Below are 14960 nucleotides of genomic sequence, written 5' to 3' on the forward strand. Positions count from 1 at the left end.
GGGTTGCCTAATTTGTTCAGTTGGCTTGCACACGGTTTGAAAAAAAATAAAAACCAGCTGGAATAGCAAGGATGAACCCCTTTTTTGGGCTTTTAACTGAAAGCCAAATGGACAATGCCACGATGGTCCCATTGTGGCGAAATTCATTTTGAGGACGCAAACGGAAAGCCTAATCCCCGAGAGCAGCTTTATGCGATCTCGGATTGCCCCCCAAAGCTTTGATTACACAATTCTCCGAGATGACAGAGCATTGGCAATCCTTAAAGTGCTGCTGCCAAATCCGAAATCCGAAAGACAAAATCCGAAATACGGCCTTCAGCGGTTTACCGACCGGATGAAATACAAGCCAATAAACAAGCGATTGGCTGCAAATTAAGCGCATCAAACAGTCATACGTACATTTATTCGTACAATAAAAACATTTTAACGCCCTCCATTTATGCGCAGTCGTGTGAAATGCAACACTCCACACAATCGCCTATAATTATGCATCCAGATATACTGATTTATAAGTGCAAAACATATACATATATACTGATATACCACTGAATCACAGTTATGGCGGCGTTTGGTAATTCAAACTCGCCGCCGCCGTTTGTTAGGCATAGCGAAAAAAGGCATTTTATGCATTTTTATTGCCATTTATTTGCGCGCCGCACAATTCGCAATTTATTTTTGCAATTTAACACGCGATGCGAAAGCGACGTGAAAGCGAACGAAACTGGTAACTGGTAGCTGGTAGCTGGTATCTGGTAACTGGAAACTGAAAACGGCCCAAAGGACCCAGAGGGCCAGGAAATGGGGGCTCAACGCGACTAAATTGCAACAAACTGCACAATAAATGGCAACTTAAAACGCCTGCAATGCGAGCAAAAACAAATAAACAAACAAAAAGCGCCAACATGCATTGCAGCAATTGTGGCAAAAGCTGTTCTCCTCTGTTTTCCGGCATTGTTGTAAAAGGATATACAAGCACATATATATATCGCATATATATATATACGGGTTTATTTGAGTTGGCAATTAAACGCAAATAAGCGCTTGCCGTCGCTTTCAGGCAAAAGTGGGCGAGTGGGCGGGATAAATCCGCATGGAAAAACATTTGTATCAAATGCCAGCAAATTGCCACACATCGCATAGATACACGAGCATGAATCCTGGGCGGGCACAAGATTCGTTGCAAGGACAATGAATGTGGACAGATGCGCGCAAAGGTCGACTGCGTTCGCACAAAGGGATTGGGATCAGTTTGGAACAGGAAGCAGAGGAGTGTTTAAGTTTCTATCTCCAAGGAACTTTTAAATGTATAAACAACATAGTATTCAATATAGTATCTTATACCATCTATGATAACAATCTGAAGGATACCATTAACGGTATCTAAAATATGTATCTATCTTAAAGCATGAAACTCCCTCAAAGCAATAAAAATGCATTTCGATGTTATTTGTTTATATAATTTATTAATATGTTTATATATAGTTTGTTATTTGTATATTTATACGCATTTCATTTCATCTCATGTGAATGTGTGTGCACGCTAATGAGTTTGGTTTGGTTTCAGTTGAAGTTTGGATTACGTTAGCATTCGATTAAAAATATAAATAATTTAACTAATTATTTGGTAATTGCTTGACACACAGCTTACGAATAGCACTAGACTAACAATAATTGCCCAAATCGCCCAAAGGGACCAAATCGGCTTAGCATATCGAACTTAGCCTACACTTGACCAGCAATTTAAAGATTCAAAAGCAAAAACAAAAACGACACGATGAGCCAAGCGCCCCACACAATCCGCTTGTGATCGGCATATATATATATATATATATCTATATATATTTATGTATGTATGTATGTATGTACACATGGTGTGGGGTTATTTTTAAAAGCCTAAACTTATTGAGCAAGAGACATTCAAATGTACAAGGAGCTTGAGTTGTTCGTATTTACAGGGGATTATTTTAGGAACAAACTATCATAATAACTTGAAACCAATTGATGTGGTCCGGCACGGAGTGGAAACACTATCTAAATGAGATTTCTGATATGGAAATTTCTCAATCCTGGAATGTAAGATATTGGAATTCTGTGGAATTTTCAAAACATTTCAGCGTTTCCAAACACAGTTTCTATTACATGACCCCAATCGCGTTGTATTCATTATATTTTCCATATGTGAAAAACTGAAGCATACAACGTGGGAAGGACTTCTCCTCCGTGCATCCACTTGGCTGGATTGGGCTCAGTAGGCCTTCTGGTTGCCGGACTTGTCCACAGCCGGAGCAGCTAGCTCCTTGTGCTGGCCAGCACTCTCCTTGCTTTCCAGGCAAAGGCTGCTCTTGGGGGACGTGGCCGATGGAACTGGCGAGGCGGACTCCTGCTCCTCGTCCGCCTCCACATCGATGGCGGCATCCTCGTCGTCCATCATGTGGCTGCGCTCATGCTCCGAGTCGGAGTCCATGTCCGCCTCCGTCAGCTGCTCGCAGCCCAGGAAGGTGCGTTGTTGCATGTGGAGCGGCGCCGGCGGCGGTGGCTGCGGATGGGGCGGATGGGCCATGGAATTGGGCGGCTTCAGCAGCGACATTGGCGCCGTCGCCAGGCACCCCACTCCCTATACCAGCGAAGAGAGCGGGGGTCGCGGGGGGCTGGTGTTGCGTGCGGCCGCATAGTACTGCATGGGGTGGTGATGCGGCGGCGGCGGTGGCACAAATCCGGCCGTGGTGCCATCGTGGTAGAGCACCGGCACACGCACCAATCTCTGTGCCGCATGCGCCATGTTGGCCATATTGGCCGCCTCCAGTTCGGCGGCCAGCTGGCGTTTCCACTTATTGCGGCGATTCTGGAACCAGATCTTCACCTGCGTCTCGGTCAGTCGGAGCGAGGCGGCCAGACCCGCTCGTTCCGAGGAGCTGAGGTAGCGCTTCAGATCGAACGTGGACTCCAGCTGGAAGACCTGGGCGCGCGAGAACACAGTCCTGGTTTTCTTCTTCCTCTTCGAGTTGCCATCGCCATGTGGCGAGGAGCTGTCGGAGGGTCCATCCGTACCATCATCCTCCTCGATGATCTCCTCGCCCTCCTCGTCGGATTCGTTGGAGCTGCTGGGCAGCAAGTATCCGCCATGTGAGCCGGTCAGATGCGGATGCGGATGGTGGGCCAGACTGCTGCCGCCTCCGCTGCTGCTGCTGCTGGTGGGCGTGGTGGGCTGGTGAGGCTGCTGCTGCTGTGGATGCTGTTGCTGCTGTGGATGCTGTTGGTGCTGCTGCTGTTGTTGCTGCTGCTGTTGCGAGCCGAGTGGGTGGTACAGGGGGTGCAGTGGGTGGTGCGAGGGCGATTTGCTGGCCTGGTTCGAGCTGGCAGTGGTGTTGCTGTTGTTATTGTTGTTGTTCGGGCTCATGGAAGTGGGCGATGGCGGATTCTCGGTCGTGTTCGTCGAGGAGCTGTCTGCAAGTAGAGAGAGAGAGAGCATGAGCGTGAGAACGAGAAGCGTGTGAGAGGAAGACCGTTAGAAGAGAGCGAGCGTGGCGGAGAGCGACTCAAATTGTGTTAGTTGATTTGTCAGTCGCTGTGGGTGGCGGTGTGCCGGGTGGTTTTGGGGTGGTTCCTACTAAGGGTTGCTACTACTCCAAGATACCCCGTGTCTGTGTATCTGTGCATCTGTGTATCCGTGTGCAGAGATTTAAGCTGCAACACTTAACCTCACACTTGTCGCCCCAGCGTTTTTATTTCTTGTGTCATTCGTGATTGCTGTGGGCTCCTAAAGCGCAGACGCCAAGAGTATATGTGTGTGCCTTAATATCTATACGGATGTGTGTATGTATATATATGGTATACCTATGCTCGAACTGATGGTGGTATAATATAGCATAGCAATCCCTGCTCTGTCTGCGCATTAAATTACCATTTAAAATGGCTGTCAGTCAGCTTGGCCGATTTTCTTTTTATCGAAGCTTTTAGTTTTGATCTCATTTGAAAAGTTTAAATTGCCGTAATTTGCCTTGAATGGATTTCGAGCAGAAGAAAAAATTAAATCTCTTAATAGCACGCCGCCAGCAAACTTTAGACCGGAAAACTCAACTAGCCATGAGGAAAGTCGGATAGCTGGATAGCTGGATATCTGGATAGTCGGAGTGGCAGCACAAGGTGATGAACTTAAGCCAATTTACATGAACAAATGCAATTGCAACGACTCTTAATGCCAAAGGGGCCAATTAAACGGGCTTATACAGCGCTCCCTGATGTTGCCACTGAAATTGCAGTTGCACTTGCAGTTGCAGTTGCAATTACACTCGCTCTGCTGCGAAACATGTCAAACGCTTTGTCCGTAACTCGATACTCGATTACAAATTGCAATTAATTGCAAATGACGATTAAAGCAGTCGTCTCGCTTGGCTTCCATTTCAAGCCATTTCGTGTGTGGGTGAGCTTAAGACATTTGCATAGTCTGCTTCTGGGGCGAAATTCTTTGAGGGATTAGGCGCTGCCAGCGAAACTAAACAACTTAACTTTAAGTCGAACGCATCGGAATTCCGCAACACTCACAGAAAACTCTCTAATATAACATATTGAAACTAATGCCCAAACCACATAAAGAACTACTAAGTGGGCTGATATAGTATCAAAATAATTAACATTGAAAGACTTTTGCACTGGTTCCCTATAGATCTTTTATGCAACTTTCATAATAATACATTTTCTAATATATTCTTGTACTTATATCATGAGATCCCTTTCTTTAAGCAGCCCATATTTCTTTTTAAGTGTACTGTGAGGAATGCCTGACACATCACATTCCTGGCGAAATAAAAAGGCGGATGCAACACGGCTGCTAAGCCGCTGTGGCATGTGCCCTGTGCAGTCGGCTCGGTTCGGTTCGGTTGTTTTAATTTGCAATGGGAAATGGCGGTAACTCCGCTGACCGATTTTAATCAACTTACCATGAGTAGGACTGTGGAAGGGGAGTCGCTGGGGGGCCCAGGGCCATCCGGGCGGACACAGGGCGGCATAGCGACCGGCCAACGCTCCCCACTGCGATATGAAACCCAATCTGCAAGGAGAGAGAAGCGAAAATATTGGTTAATAACGCCATCAATTATGCATTCTGATGATTGCCCGAAAATCAAGACGTGAAAAGGCCCCATTCCCCGGTAATGCGGGCCCGAACTTAAGAGGCCATTAGGCATTTACCATTTTTGCCGACGGCCAAAAGTTGTTCAGCCTAAGAAAGTTGAAGCATCAAAGTTCGCCGGAGGGAAAAGCGAGGGAAAATCAAGGAGGCTGGCGACCCTTAACAACCCCATAACTGACAACAGCTGTTAAGAATTTGGCCCACTCAACCCTGCCTCTACATATATATGTATAAATACACACTGTAAAAATATTTACCTACTATTTATAAAGAATTTTAAAGTATCAAAATTTTCTTAAATGAATTATCCAAATATTATCTATGTACAGTTGCATTTGTTTACATATATTTTTCAGATTTGTATACTTTTTGATTTATATATTTTCAACGAACCAGTTTTACTGGTTTTTTCTCTCTGTGCAGCTGTGTATGTAACCTTCTTAACTTACTGGCTTAAAAGCATCTTTATAAATACATTTTATTTATTTATGCTGCCAAGACGAAACACTTTTCCTTATAATGTGTTCTATATTCGCACTTGGGAGCGTTAGTTGGGTGGGATTTTCCAGTTCTTTTTTTTTGCGACTGGTGAAATCGGGGCGAATGTAATTGGCCAAAGTTGCTCATGTTCCCCGATTGTGATTGATTCATTTCATTTACCGACTCTTAAGCTTCCCACGCACCCACTGAACTTTGGTGTTAAATGTAAGCCGCACGAAATGCATTCTCACCGTTCTAAAATGCCAATTTGTAGCATATGGTGTGGCATGGAATGGTATTCTATAGTGCCTACCCCTTGAGCTCGTTTTGCTTTCGCATTTCGCTTTCACCGGGCGGTTGGACTAAGCTCTACCCCCTGACAAACTTTGACCCCTTGGGCAGGTGACCCGTGCTCGGACTGTGATTTCTTTTTTTTTCGAGGGTGCAACTGCAACCGAACCTCAGACAGCAAAGGCTGAATGTGTGTGCGAGTGTGTGTGTGACATTAACATTTAGTTGACCTCTTTCGCTGCGGCCAAGGGTGCATCAGGTGTGGAAATCAATAGCCAGGTGGGCGATAGCCACAGTCGCTCTCTTTGCAGCGATTCCCACTTCCATTTTCACTTGCCAGCAGTAATGATTTTCAATTAAGTTTACTTTCAGCCCGGACTGGCGAATTATGAGGAGGAGCCTTCAGGGGCTTCCCCAAGTCGCCAGCTCAAATCACTTCTAATGGGCTTCATGTTTACAGCGGCAATTGAGAGAAAGCCGCTTTGGCTTTCGGCTAGTTTCGACCCACCCAGAAGCCAGACCCCAAACAGCCGCAGAAACTCGAAAATAGAAGGAAGTCCTCTCAAGTTACGAGCACGTCGAGAAAAATCTGACTGAATCTGAACTATAATATGGTGCATATATAGATACTCACAGTAAAAACTACCTATTTTGCCTTTAAATCTGTGATTTTATAGGTAATTTGGAAGAGTAAGTGTACTATAATTTACTAGAATATATTTATAATATTATGGTACATTCGGAACAAGGGAGTACGACAAAATCCTACCATTTTCTCGGACAAGATGGAGGCAAAAAAAAAGGACAAAAGAAATTACCTCAATTACTGGGGCTAATTTGTGCGATGTTGGTCGCCATGAAGAATCAAAACAAAAGCTTGTAGCTATTTGCTCGGCTAATTACGCAAATCAAGAGCTCGACGCGCTGTTAATGAAATAAGTACTGAATAAATTTGCCCACGGCAAACCGCGGACAGCTGGGTATTCATTTCCACGACCATTTGCATTGGTGTCATGCTGCGGCGGAAGCGGACGGCCATGTTTTTAGAAGTGGGTGCGGTGCTCCGGGTCACTCCTGCTCCCATTTTGGACCCTCGTAGACCTCCAATCCGCCCCGGGCTGTCAAATGTGGTGGATATTTAGGGGGGTTGATGCATTTGTTATTTAGCTTTTAATGAATTGTTTGCGGTTCTCGCTTTGGGCTCCTTTCGCCCCGGCTCACCCATCATAATTCCGCGTCTTGGGATCCCTTTGTCCTTGCCATCATAGAGCATGGGAGGCATAGAATGGGCTGTGCAATTGAGTTGTTTAACATGGCGTCGAACATCGGTTTCTGGTTGGCCATGAGCTTCTACTTTGATGTCCCCGAGCCATCTGTGGGGCTTTCTTTGTGTCGAGATCCAAGCGAAAGTTCAAAGTGATGTGAACCGAGTGGCTGGGGTTAAGTTAAGCAACGAGTGGAGTATTAACCAATTCAAATGTTATTACCCGCACTTTTCATACGATTGCATTAGCATTAGCGAAATTGATTTAAATAAATCCATTTAAATTTGTGTGGCCAACCGATCTGTGAGCCCTAAAACCGCTTAGGAATCGCTCATGCATGAAAGATTTGCACACGCTAATTGGTCCATCCCGTGCGGGATCTCCCCTTCCAAAATTCCCTACTCCCCTCGCGATACTAGGAATTTATGTTACATTGTTGACATTTAACGGTACGGGTTTTCGAGCAGTTTTCGAGGGGTTCTCGACTTGGCCGCAAAAGTAGGCAAAATATTAAACACTCGAATGGGCAGCGAAGTTTGCTTTTGTCATTAAACGGGATTATTAGCAATAGTCTAGTGCCTGGGGAGCGGCTTAGGCTATGGTGTCCCACTGATCTGAGACGACTAAACAAAGTAACCGAAAATGGTGACATTTGTGAAGAGCATGATATTAGTTTTTCGCTATTATTTCATCTTTTGTCGATTTGCCACCATGGGAAGCCCCGCCAAATGACACGTGACCGGCGAATCCGAGAGGAGGGGCAAAGTCAAGCCGCAGACTCGGATTGGATGCATCTGATGGTCTGCAGAATATGTTTTGATTAAATTGCGACCATAGAAGTTCCCACCACACCATCGCGATAAGAAATCAAAGGCATTTCACCACTGAACACTAATCCCCTCAGCGCCGAAAATCAGTTGCAGATGAAGAGATATGTTATGGGATTGGTTAGGTCCTCAATTGCCACTGCGATTGCAATTGGATTGTAATTACTATATGTATACCTTTCTCTGTATGTGTGTGTGTGTGTAATTATAATGTCATCGTCTGCTTTTTGCGTCATCCTGGGAGAAAAGGACAATGCAGGAGCACCCTTTCCGTTCGCCGTTGCCCATTGTTTCCAGTCCACTCACAAGCATATCGGGTTACACCTCTTCAATGGTTTTTTCCTGCTATCTGGCTCCGCAACTTTTTCGAATCCCCCGCTCGTCCGACTGAATCGTAATTAAGTACAGGCTGCAGGGAAAGCCCAGCGACTAATTAAAAACGTAAGCGCAACTGTCAAAATACGACGAGCTCGTGGAGAAAGTCGGCTCAAACTATTAAACGATCACTCAGCAAAGTTGCTGTGCTCATACTCGTATTCATATCCCCCCGGCATTAATCATTCCGCCCGATGATGATCAGCTGATAAGCCAGTCACATAGGCAGCCACACGTCAGCTGGGCAAGCGCCAAGCAGCAGGAGGCGACACTTCGTCCAGGACGAGGTCCTTAATTGGGGTAACCACGCACGGGCCACAGTCCAGTTGACTGGGACAGTAGCGACCCTCGGCCGCAGAACTTGACTTCCCTTATCGAGACGATCAGCGACGCGGGCACGCGTAAATGAAATGAAAATGATCGTTATTAAAAAGTTCGGGGCCTAAAACGTCTGGGGGAGTCCCCCACCCCTCTCTCGAAAAATAAAAGTGCAACTTATAAATTCTCTTGGTTGTTTTTCTTTTTTTAATTCAACACATGCGTTAATCGAGCTGCCTGGAAATTCGATCGCTCACTCAAAAAGCCGGCTAAGTGGGGTTAATATGCCAGCGTTTATGATATGAATGAAATGAATAAAAAAACGCATGTGCACTGAGACAAATTAAATTGATTCAATGGAATATGTTCCAAGAATAATAGGTACTAATGATTAGTACCTAAATAAATATAGATTTATGTAGAGTACTATTCTTCAAATTAAATTTTACAAAATTGTAAAAATATTAATTCAAACTTATTTATGTTCCAGTGCACATTGTGTATCAATAAGTTGCATTCGCACAACAAACAGCTGTAGGAACGTACCAGTTTTTGTGGGTCAGTTTGGAGGGACTGAGGGTTCATTCATTCGAAAGGACCACGTTTTGCATACGATACTGGAGCATTGTCAGTCCGTCAATCAGCCGGACAGTCGGTTACACATTCATTCCCGAAGCGGTGCATTGAATTTCATCTGACAAATGTTATGTAACTCGATAGTCTGGCCAAATTGCAGGGCAAAAATGGTTTAGACCATCGAATTGGGCCCTTTTCTGCATACATTCGAGGTCAGCAACTAAAAACTGTTCCATTGGATTTGCTTTATCTGTCTGGCATCTGGAAGCTGGAATCGTTAGATCCTCGGAGCACAATGGCATGGTACTTTAGCCATTTGCATCTTCACCCACTTAATGTCTCGTGTAACGTTTGCCCAACAATTTTCGGGCTTATCGACCATCTCCCGGCTACCATCTCAGTCCGTCTCCATCCCATTTCTCCTCTTTGTGCACTTCCTGCGAAGAGATTTGTGTCACCTTGCCTTGTCTTCCCCTAGGACGATTATACAAAATTGGCCCAACCCGAGGACGAACAAGTGGAATGGCAGCCTCTTTGGGCATTCGGCTCATTGAGGGAAGGCTTGACTTTTTGGTTTCAGTTCGCCGGCGAACGTCCTAATCTGGGTCGCCTACACTGAGCAATAAATGGGTAAGGTTTGTACTTAAGACGAGTGGGTTTTATTATTACAAAAAAAAGGTAACTAATGGGAGAGCCTTGGGCATATGAAATTATATTCATTTAATATCAGTAATTATAGGATTGAAATTATAAAGCAGGTCCTTAGAAAGTTATATTTTTAGAACGAGGATTTAGTTCTTTTTGGTAAATATTTTTGAATTCTCCAATATCTTGCGGATCAAAATTAGGTGGGATAGCTAAATATCGCCAAAAGTAACTAATAATATATAAGTCTATTATGAGGACTACCATTATTGCGGATTAAATTGTTAAAATGATTTAAAATCTAACGCAAAGTAAAAAGTTGATTCAATTTAAGCAATTAACACCTAACATTTTTAGATATAAACCGACTTCATATTTACAAGATTAATCACATTTAAAATGGGTAGCCCTCTGGTTTGATTAAAGCAAATTCCTATGCAAATCTGGAGTGTTTTTATTTACCTGGACAACATGGCTGCATCCTGTGGACCGCCGGCTCCTGGTTGCGGCAACTGCGGGATCGGAGTGATAAGTCCGGCGGCGCCGTTCTTCTTGGCCGGCTCGCTGCGACTCAGGATGCTGGAGATGGAGAAGCTGGTGAATCCGTTGGAGCCGGTGGTGCTCTTGCCGCCGCCGCCCCCGCTGCTCCCGTTGCTGTCATTGCTGTTGTTGCTCAGGTTGGCCGCTGCCACCGCTGCTGCTGCCGCCGCTGCGGCCGCCGAGGCGCAAGTGTTGTTGTGATTGAGGGCCTTACTATTGTTGTTGTTCAGACTGTGTCCCTGCACCTCATCGCCGCCATTCCGCTCCGGACTCTTCATCGGCGGACTAAGGCGCTCGACATGCGACTGCTGGTGCTGCTGCTGCACCTGCAACTGTTGCTGCTGGCCGGTGGGCGTGAGGGCGTGCTGCAGCAGGGCGGGATGTGTGGCCCCATGTGCGGGATGCAAGTGGCCAAAGGTGTGGAGCGCGTGATGCAGCGCCACCGGATGGCCGCCCAGGCTGCTCAGGTGGTGCTGCAGATGATGGTGCAACACCGCCGGCGGTACAGCGCCTCCGCTGGGACTGTGATGGAAGTGATTGCCGCTCGTGGCGGACGTTGTGGGCGTGCCGGCGGCCGTGTTGGGCGTATTGGAGCGATGGGTAGGCGTGGCCGGGGGCGAACTGCCGTCGGCGGAACGGGCCGGCGAGCGGGCCAGCAGCGGACTGTCGCGGGCAGCGGCGCCCAAAGGACTCGGCTCCGGACTGGACACCACACTGATGTCAACTTCGGCTTCGGAGGAAGACATGGCTTTAGATTTTTGCTTAGGTTTGCAGTTCAAATGTTTAATTCAGCACTTTTGTTCTTCAACTTGCACTTGTGTTTGTTTTTTCTTTTTTATATATATTTGTTAGGAAAATAGAAAATTTTCCAAGCCTTGTACACTTTAGTCGTGGCACGAAAAACTCGTTAAGGGAAAACGCCGAGCGCTACCGTTGGGAGAAACACGTCTGCACCGTTTGATCAACGTTTCGCATTTGAATTTAAATGCGGCTGTTAACAGACGCACAAGTCCTGAGTTCTGTGTTCTGAGTCCTTCGTCCTTTCTGTCTCTGTATGTATGCGAGTGTTTGTGTGTGTCTCCGTGTGTATGTGTGCGTGTGCTTGTGTTTGTGTGTGGCAAAGCGATCGTTTAGTGTTTTTATTGTTTCAGTCTCTGGATTTTTAACCCCCGGTCTCGTGTCCGGAGAGCGTGGAACTGAAACTGAGACTGAGGTGGTTGGCTGGCAGCCCTGCAAGTTCTTTTGGTCTTTGCGCTAAATGGTTTTCCGCACTCACACACACACTTGCGTATTTGCTACCCCTCCTGGGAGGGTGTGTCCCACTCTCTCTCTATCGCTCGCGCTGTCCCTCTCTTTCACCGCCTGGTGGCCCACCCTTTCGGCCGCTCTTTTCCATTCCATTTGCAGTTCGGAATTTCTTTTCGTTTATTTCGACAATTGCACTGCAACCGCATCGACAGACACTTTTCGCATTTTCCTCTTTTACTATTTTTTCTCTGCGGTGCTGGTGGAGTGCGCTTTGGTTGTCCTCCCCCCGAATGGGAAACACTTGGCATTTGGAACGCGTCTAAAGTGGGGGCGCACTCGGCTCGACTCGAATCGCTTCGCTCGGCTGGTGTCTATTGAAATGCCAATATAAAATCAATCAATTGCCACCTAACAGGGGTCAAGTGTTGCTCTGTGGCGCCATTGAAATTTCCCAGCCAGCCAGATGCAAACTTTTTCGACCAGAAAAGTGTTTGCCGAAAATGCACCAGTCGATTGCAACTTTGCGGTTAGCAGATTGAGCGGTAAAAGTTCCAACTAATGGGCTTCGGTGAGATAGTTAAATCATTGAGTTGCTAAAATATTAAAAAAAAATTAAGAGACAACTTATAAATTATGCAAAGGAAAAGTAAAAGAGGTTTTTGGGTATTATCAAATGTCCAAAAAATGAAAAGTATTTATTATGCTTCTGATCTAAAGGGTGAGCGCAACGTTTATCGAAAACGAAGTTATAAAAAATACGTTGAAATGCCGTATACTTAAAAAATCAAATTGAACATTTTCAACATATAGTATATTGACTTTATTGCATTATATTTTAATAATTATAAATATGTTAGCATATTCCCAAGTAATTATGTTTTGTTTAGTATCGTTCATAGCAATAAAACGCATTACCGTTTCTTGTTTTATTTGGATTCCCTGAGCTTTCTACCTTATAGCATGTTTCATTCCACAGCGTTCCGTTCCCCAAAGAGAAATCCTCCCCCGAAAAGCGAACAGGCGGCCATTTTTGCGAAGGAGCTCTGCAAACTTTGCAGAAAAAGAGCGGGTGAGCGCAAGAGAGAGGGAGAGAGAGAGAAAGAGAGAGAGGGCAAATTGAATTTTTAAATGCTTTCGCTTTTTATGAGACAACCACGAGGCATTCAAAGAGTGTTGCAAACGATTTGCTCAAAACAAAACAAACATTATGCGAGTCAATTACCCGTCGAAAGAGAGAGACGGCGAGACCGGAGAGAGCACTCTCTTTGGGGGCGTGGCCAGCGGAGGGCCAATGGGGTGACAGCTCCTCGAAATGCCGGAGAACGCTTTTCAGCGACGGGAAAAGCGAGCATAAAAAACACAACCAAACAAATGGGTAACAAACATTCGCAGCTCAGACAGCGACGCCGAAATATGCGTAGAAATTCATGCGCAATTACATTTATCCTGTTTAGAAGATTGCTTTTGCCAAAGTGCGTCTCCATGTGCTGAGGGCAAGGCGCCACCCTCCGCCCAGCACCCCCATCTGCCACCCATCACCTCCACATTTTCCCTTCTAGGAGCTGTGCATGTGTATGTGTGTGTGTGTTGGCGGAGCCATCACCTGCGTCCGTAACACATTTTTCCGTAATTTCCCTCTGTGCATTGCTTGTTTTTGATTCGTTTTCGTGTAAGACTTTAGAGTGGGATTGGGGGTGTATAAAAAATAAATCCAATGGGGGATGGGTCTTTTCCGGGGAACAATGGAGTGGGGAATTGGAAGAATTCCGGCCACCTCGACGGTTTCAGAAATAGTGACACTTAGGCGCTGCCCCATTTCCATTTCAATCTCAATTCACAAATGGAAATTGCGTTCACTCAGCACCTCCAGATGATTTCATTTGTGTTTCGCTCTGTTCTCGAGGAAATTTCAGCTCGGATTTGATTGCGCTCATTTGGGAAAATTGGAAATGCCATCAAAGAGGTTAACTAAAGGTTACACTGAAAAGTATAGTATTTTAAGACTTTTAAGGATCACCTAAAAATTATTATTTATTTTAAAAAGTATGTTGTACATTATATAGAATTTTTAGAAGAATTAAGAGAAATGTGGGGGCTTAAGAAAACTGGAAGAAAATTATAGGAATCTATTATAATTCAAGTACATATCGTAGGAAATCCTTTTGCCTGTGCAGTTTAAAGGACGAACTGAGAGGGAAACTCCCATTAATCTCAATGCCTGACCGCTGGCCAAGGCAAGCCACAAAAATTTGGAAAAGCTCCTTTGCTTGCGAACATTTAAAAGAAATAACAAACTGTTCAACTGTCGGACAAAACGATTTCTACAACAAATTGCACTGCAATAAAAGAGCTAAAGCTGCAATGGAAAGAGATGGGTAGAACGGGAGAAAGAGAGCGAGAGAGAGAAGGAGAAAGACAGGAGCCTCTGGCACACACTGTCTGTGTGTGTGTATGTGTGAGTGAAAGGAGATGACAGGAGAGGGTGGCTGAGAAGGAGGTCTAATTGACGTACGAGCAAAGTGGGAGTTGCAATTTTCATTGACTCCACTTTAGGATGCACACACACACAAACACACAGACAGACAGACACTCAGCAAAGTTTGCAATGCGAAAGAGAGGGGAATAGGGGCAGTGAAAGAGAGGGCAAGCAAGCTGGGCTTAGCTTGCTCGACTTAACTGCAATTAATTTGGCAATTGAAGGTAGTCGAACAAAAACTAACATTATTCCTGCTAAATTCCCGAGACACACTCCATTTCAATTTCGGAATTTTCCGAATTTCGATTTTCCAACTCACACACAAACACATTAGGCAAATGGAGAATGCTTTTGTCCGTCCGTCTGTTGTAGCATTTTGTATAATAGGCAGAAAGCATGGCAAAACAATAAACGTGCAGAACGTGAAATGGAATGGTTAAAAGCAAATGGAGTTGTAGTTCCCATCCGTGGGCAGAAACCCCCATAAATATGTATGTATGTTTGTATCATGGCATAGCTAAGTTGGGCTGACCAGACCACCCATCACATCATTATCATCGTTTCGGCTATTTGCGGCTATTAGTCAGCCAAATTTGTGTGACGCGCTTTCCTTCGCTTTTGGGGGCTTGGCTTTTGTCTTCTTTCAGAATGCAAACAATGGCGGGAATGAATGTATAAAGGACCACACGCAAGCCCCCCAAAACCCATCGATCCACCCTCGCACACCCCCAATTTCCACCGAAAAGCAACCCATCCAACCCCACAGTGCTCGTAAATAACGCTTTAGACTT

At 45.3% G+C, this 14960-nt stretch overlaps 2 protein-coding genes across 2 annotated transcripts; both read right to left on the minus strand.

Annotated features, from left to right (window-relative positions):
* Positions 1-1441: 1441 nt before the first annotated feature.
* LOC117145067 lies at positions 1442-2609 on the minus strand. Its single transcript, XM_033310582.1, has one exon. The coding sequence runs from the start codon at positions 2585-2587 to the stop codon at positions 2246-2248; it is 342 nt and encodes a 113-aa protein (XP_033166473.1). The 5' UTR covers positions 2588-2609; the 3' UTR covers positions 1442-2245.
* LOC117145066 (homeobox protein Hmx) lies at positions 2595-11633 on the minus strand. The gene is made up of 3 exons (XM_033310580.1): positions 10368-11633; positions 4938-5047; positions 2595-3444 (listed from the first exon to the last, which is right to left on the minus strand). The coding sequence occupies exons 1-3, from the start codon at positions 11189-11191 to the stop codon at positions 2615-2617; spliced, it is 1764 nt and encodes a 587-aa protein (XP_033166471.1). The 5' UTR covers positions 11192-11633; the 3' UTR covers positions 2595-2614.
* Between the last annotated feature and the right edge of the window lie 3327 nt (positions 11634-14960).

This window comes from Drosophila mauritiana, chromosome 3R (genome assembly GCF_004382145.1).
Source record: "Drosophila mauritiana strain mau12 chromosome 3R, ASM438214v1, whole genome shotgun sequence".
NCBI lineage: Eukaryota > Metazoa > Arthropoda > Insecta > Diptera > Drosophilidae > Drosophila > Drosophila mauritiana.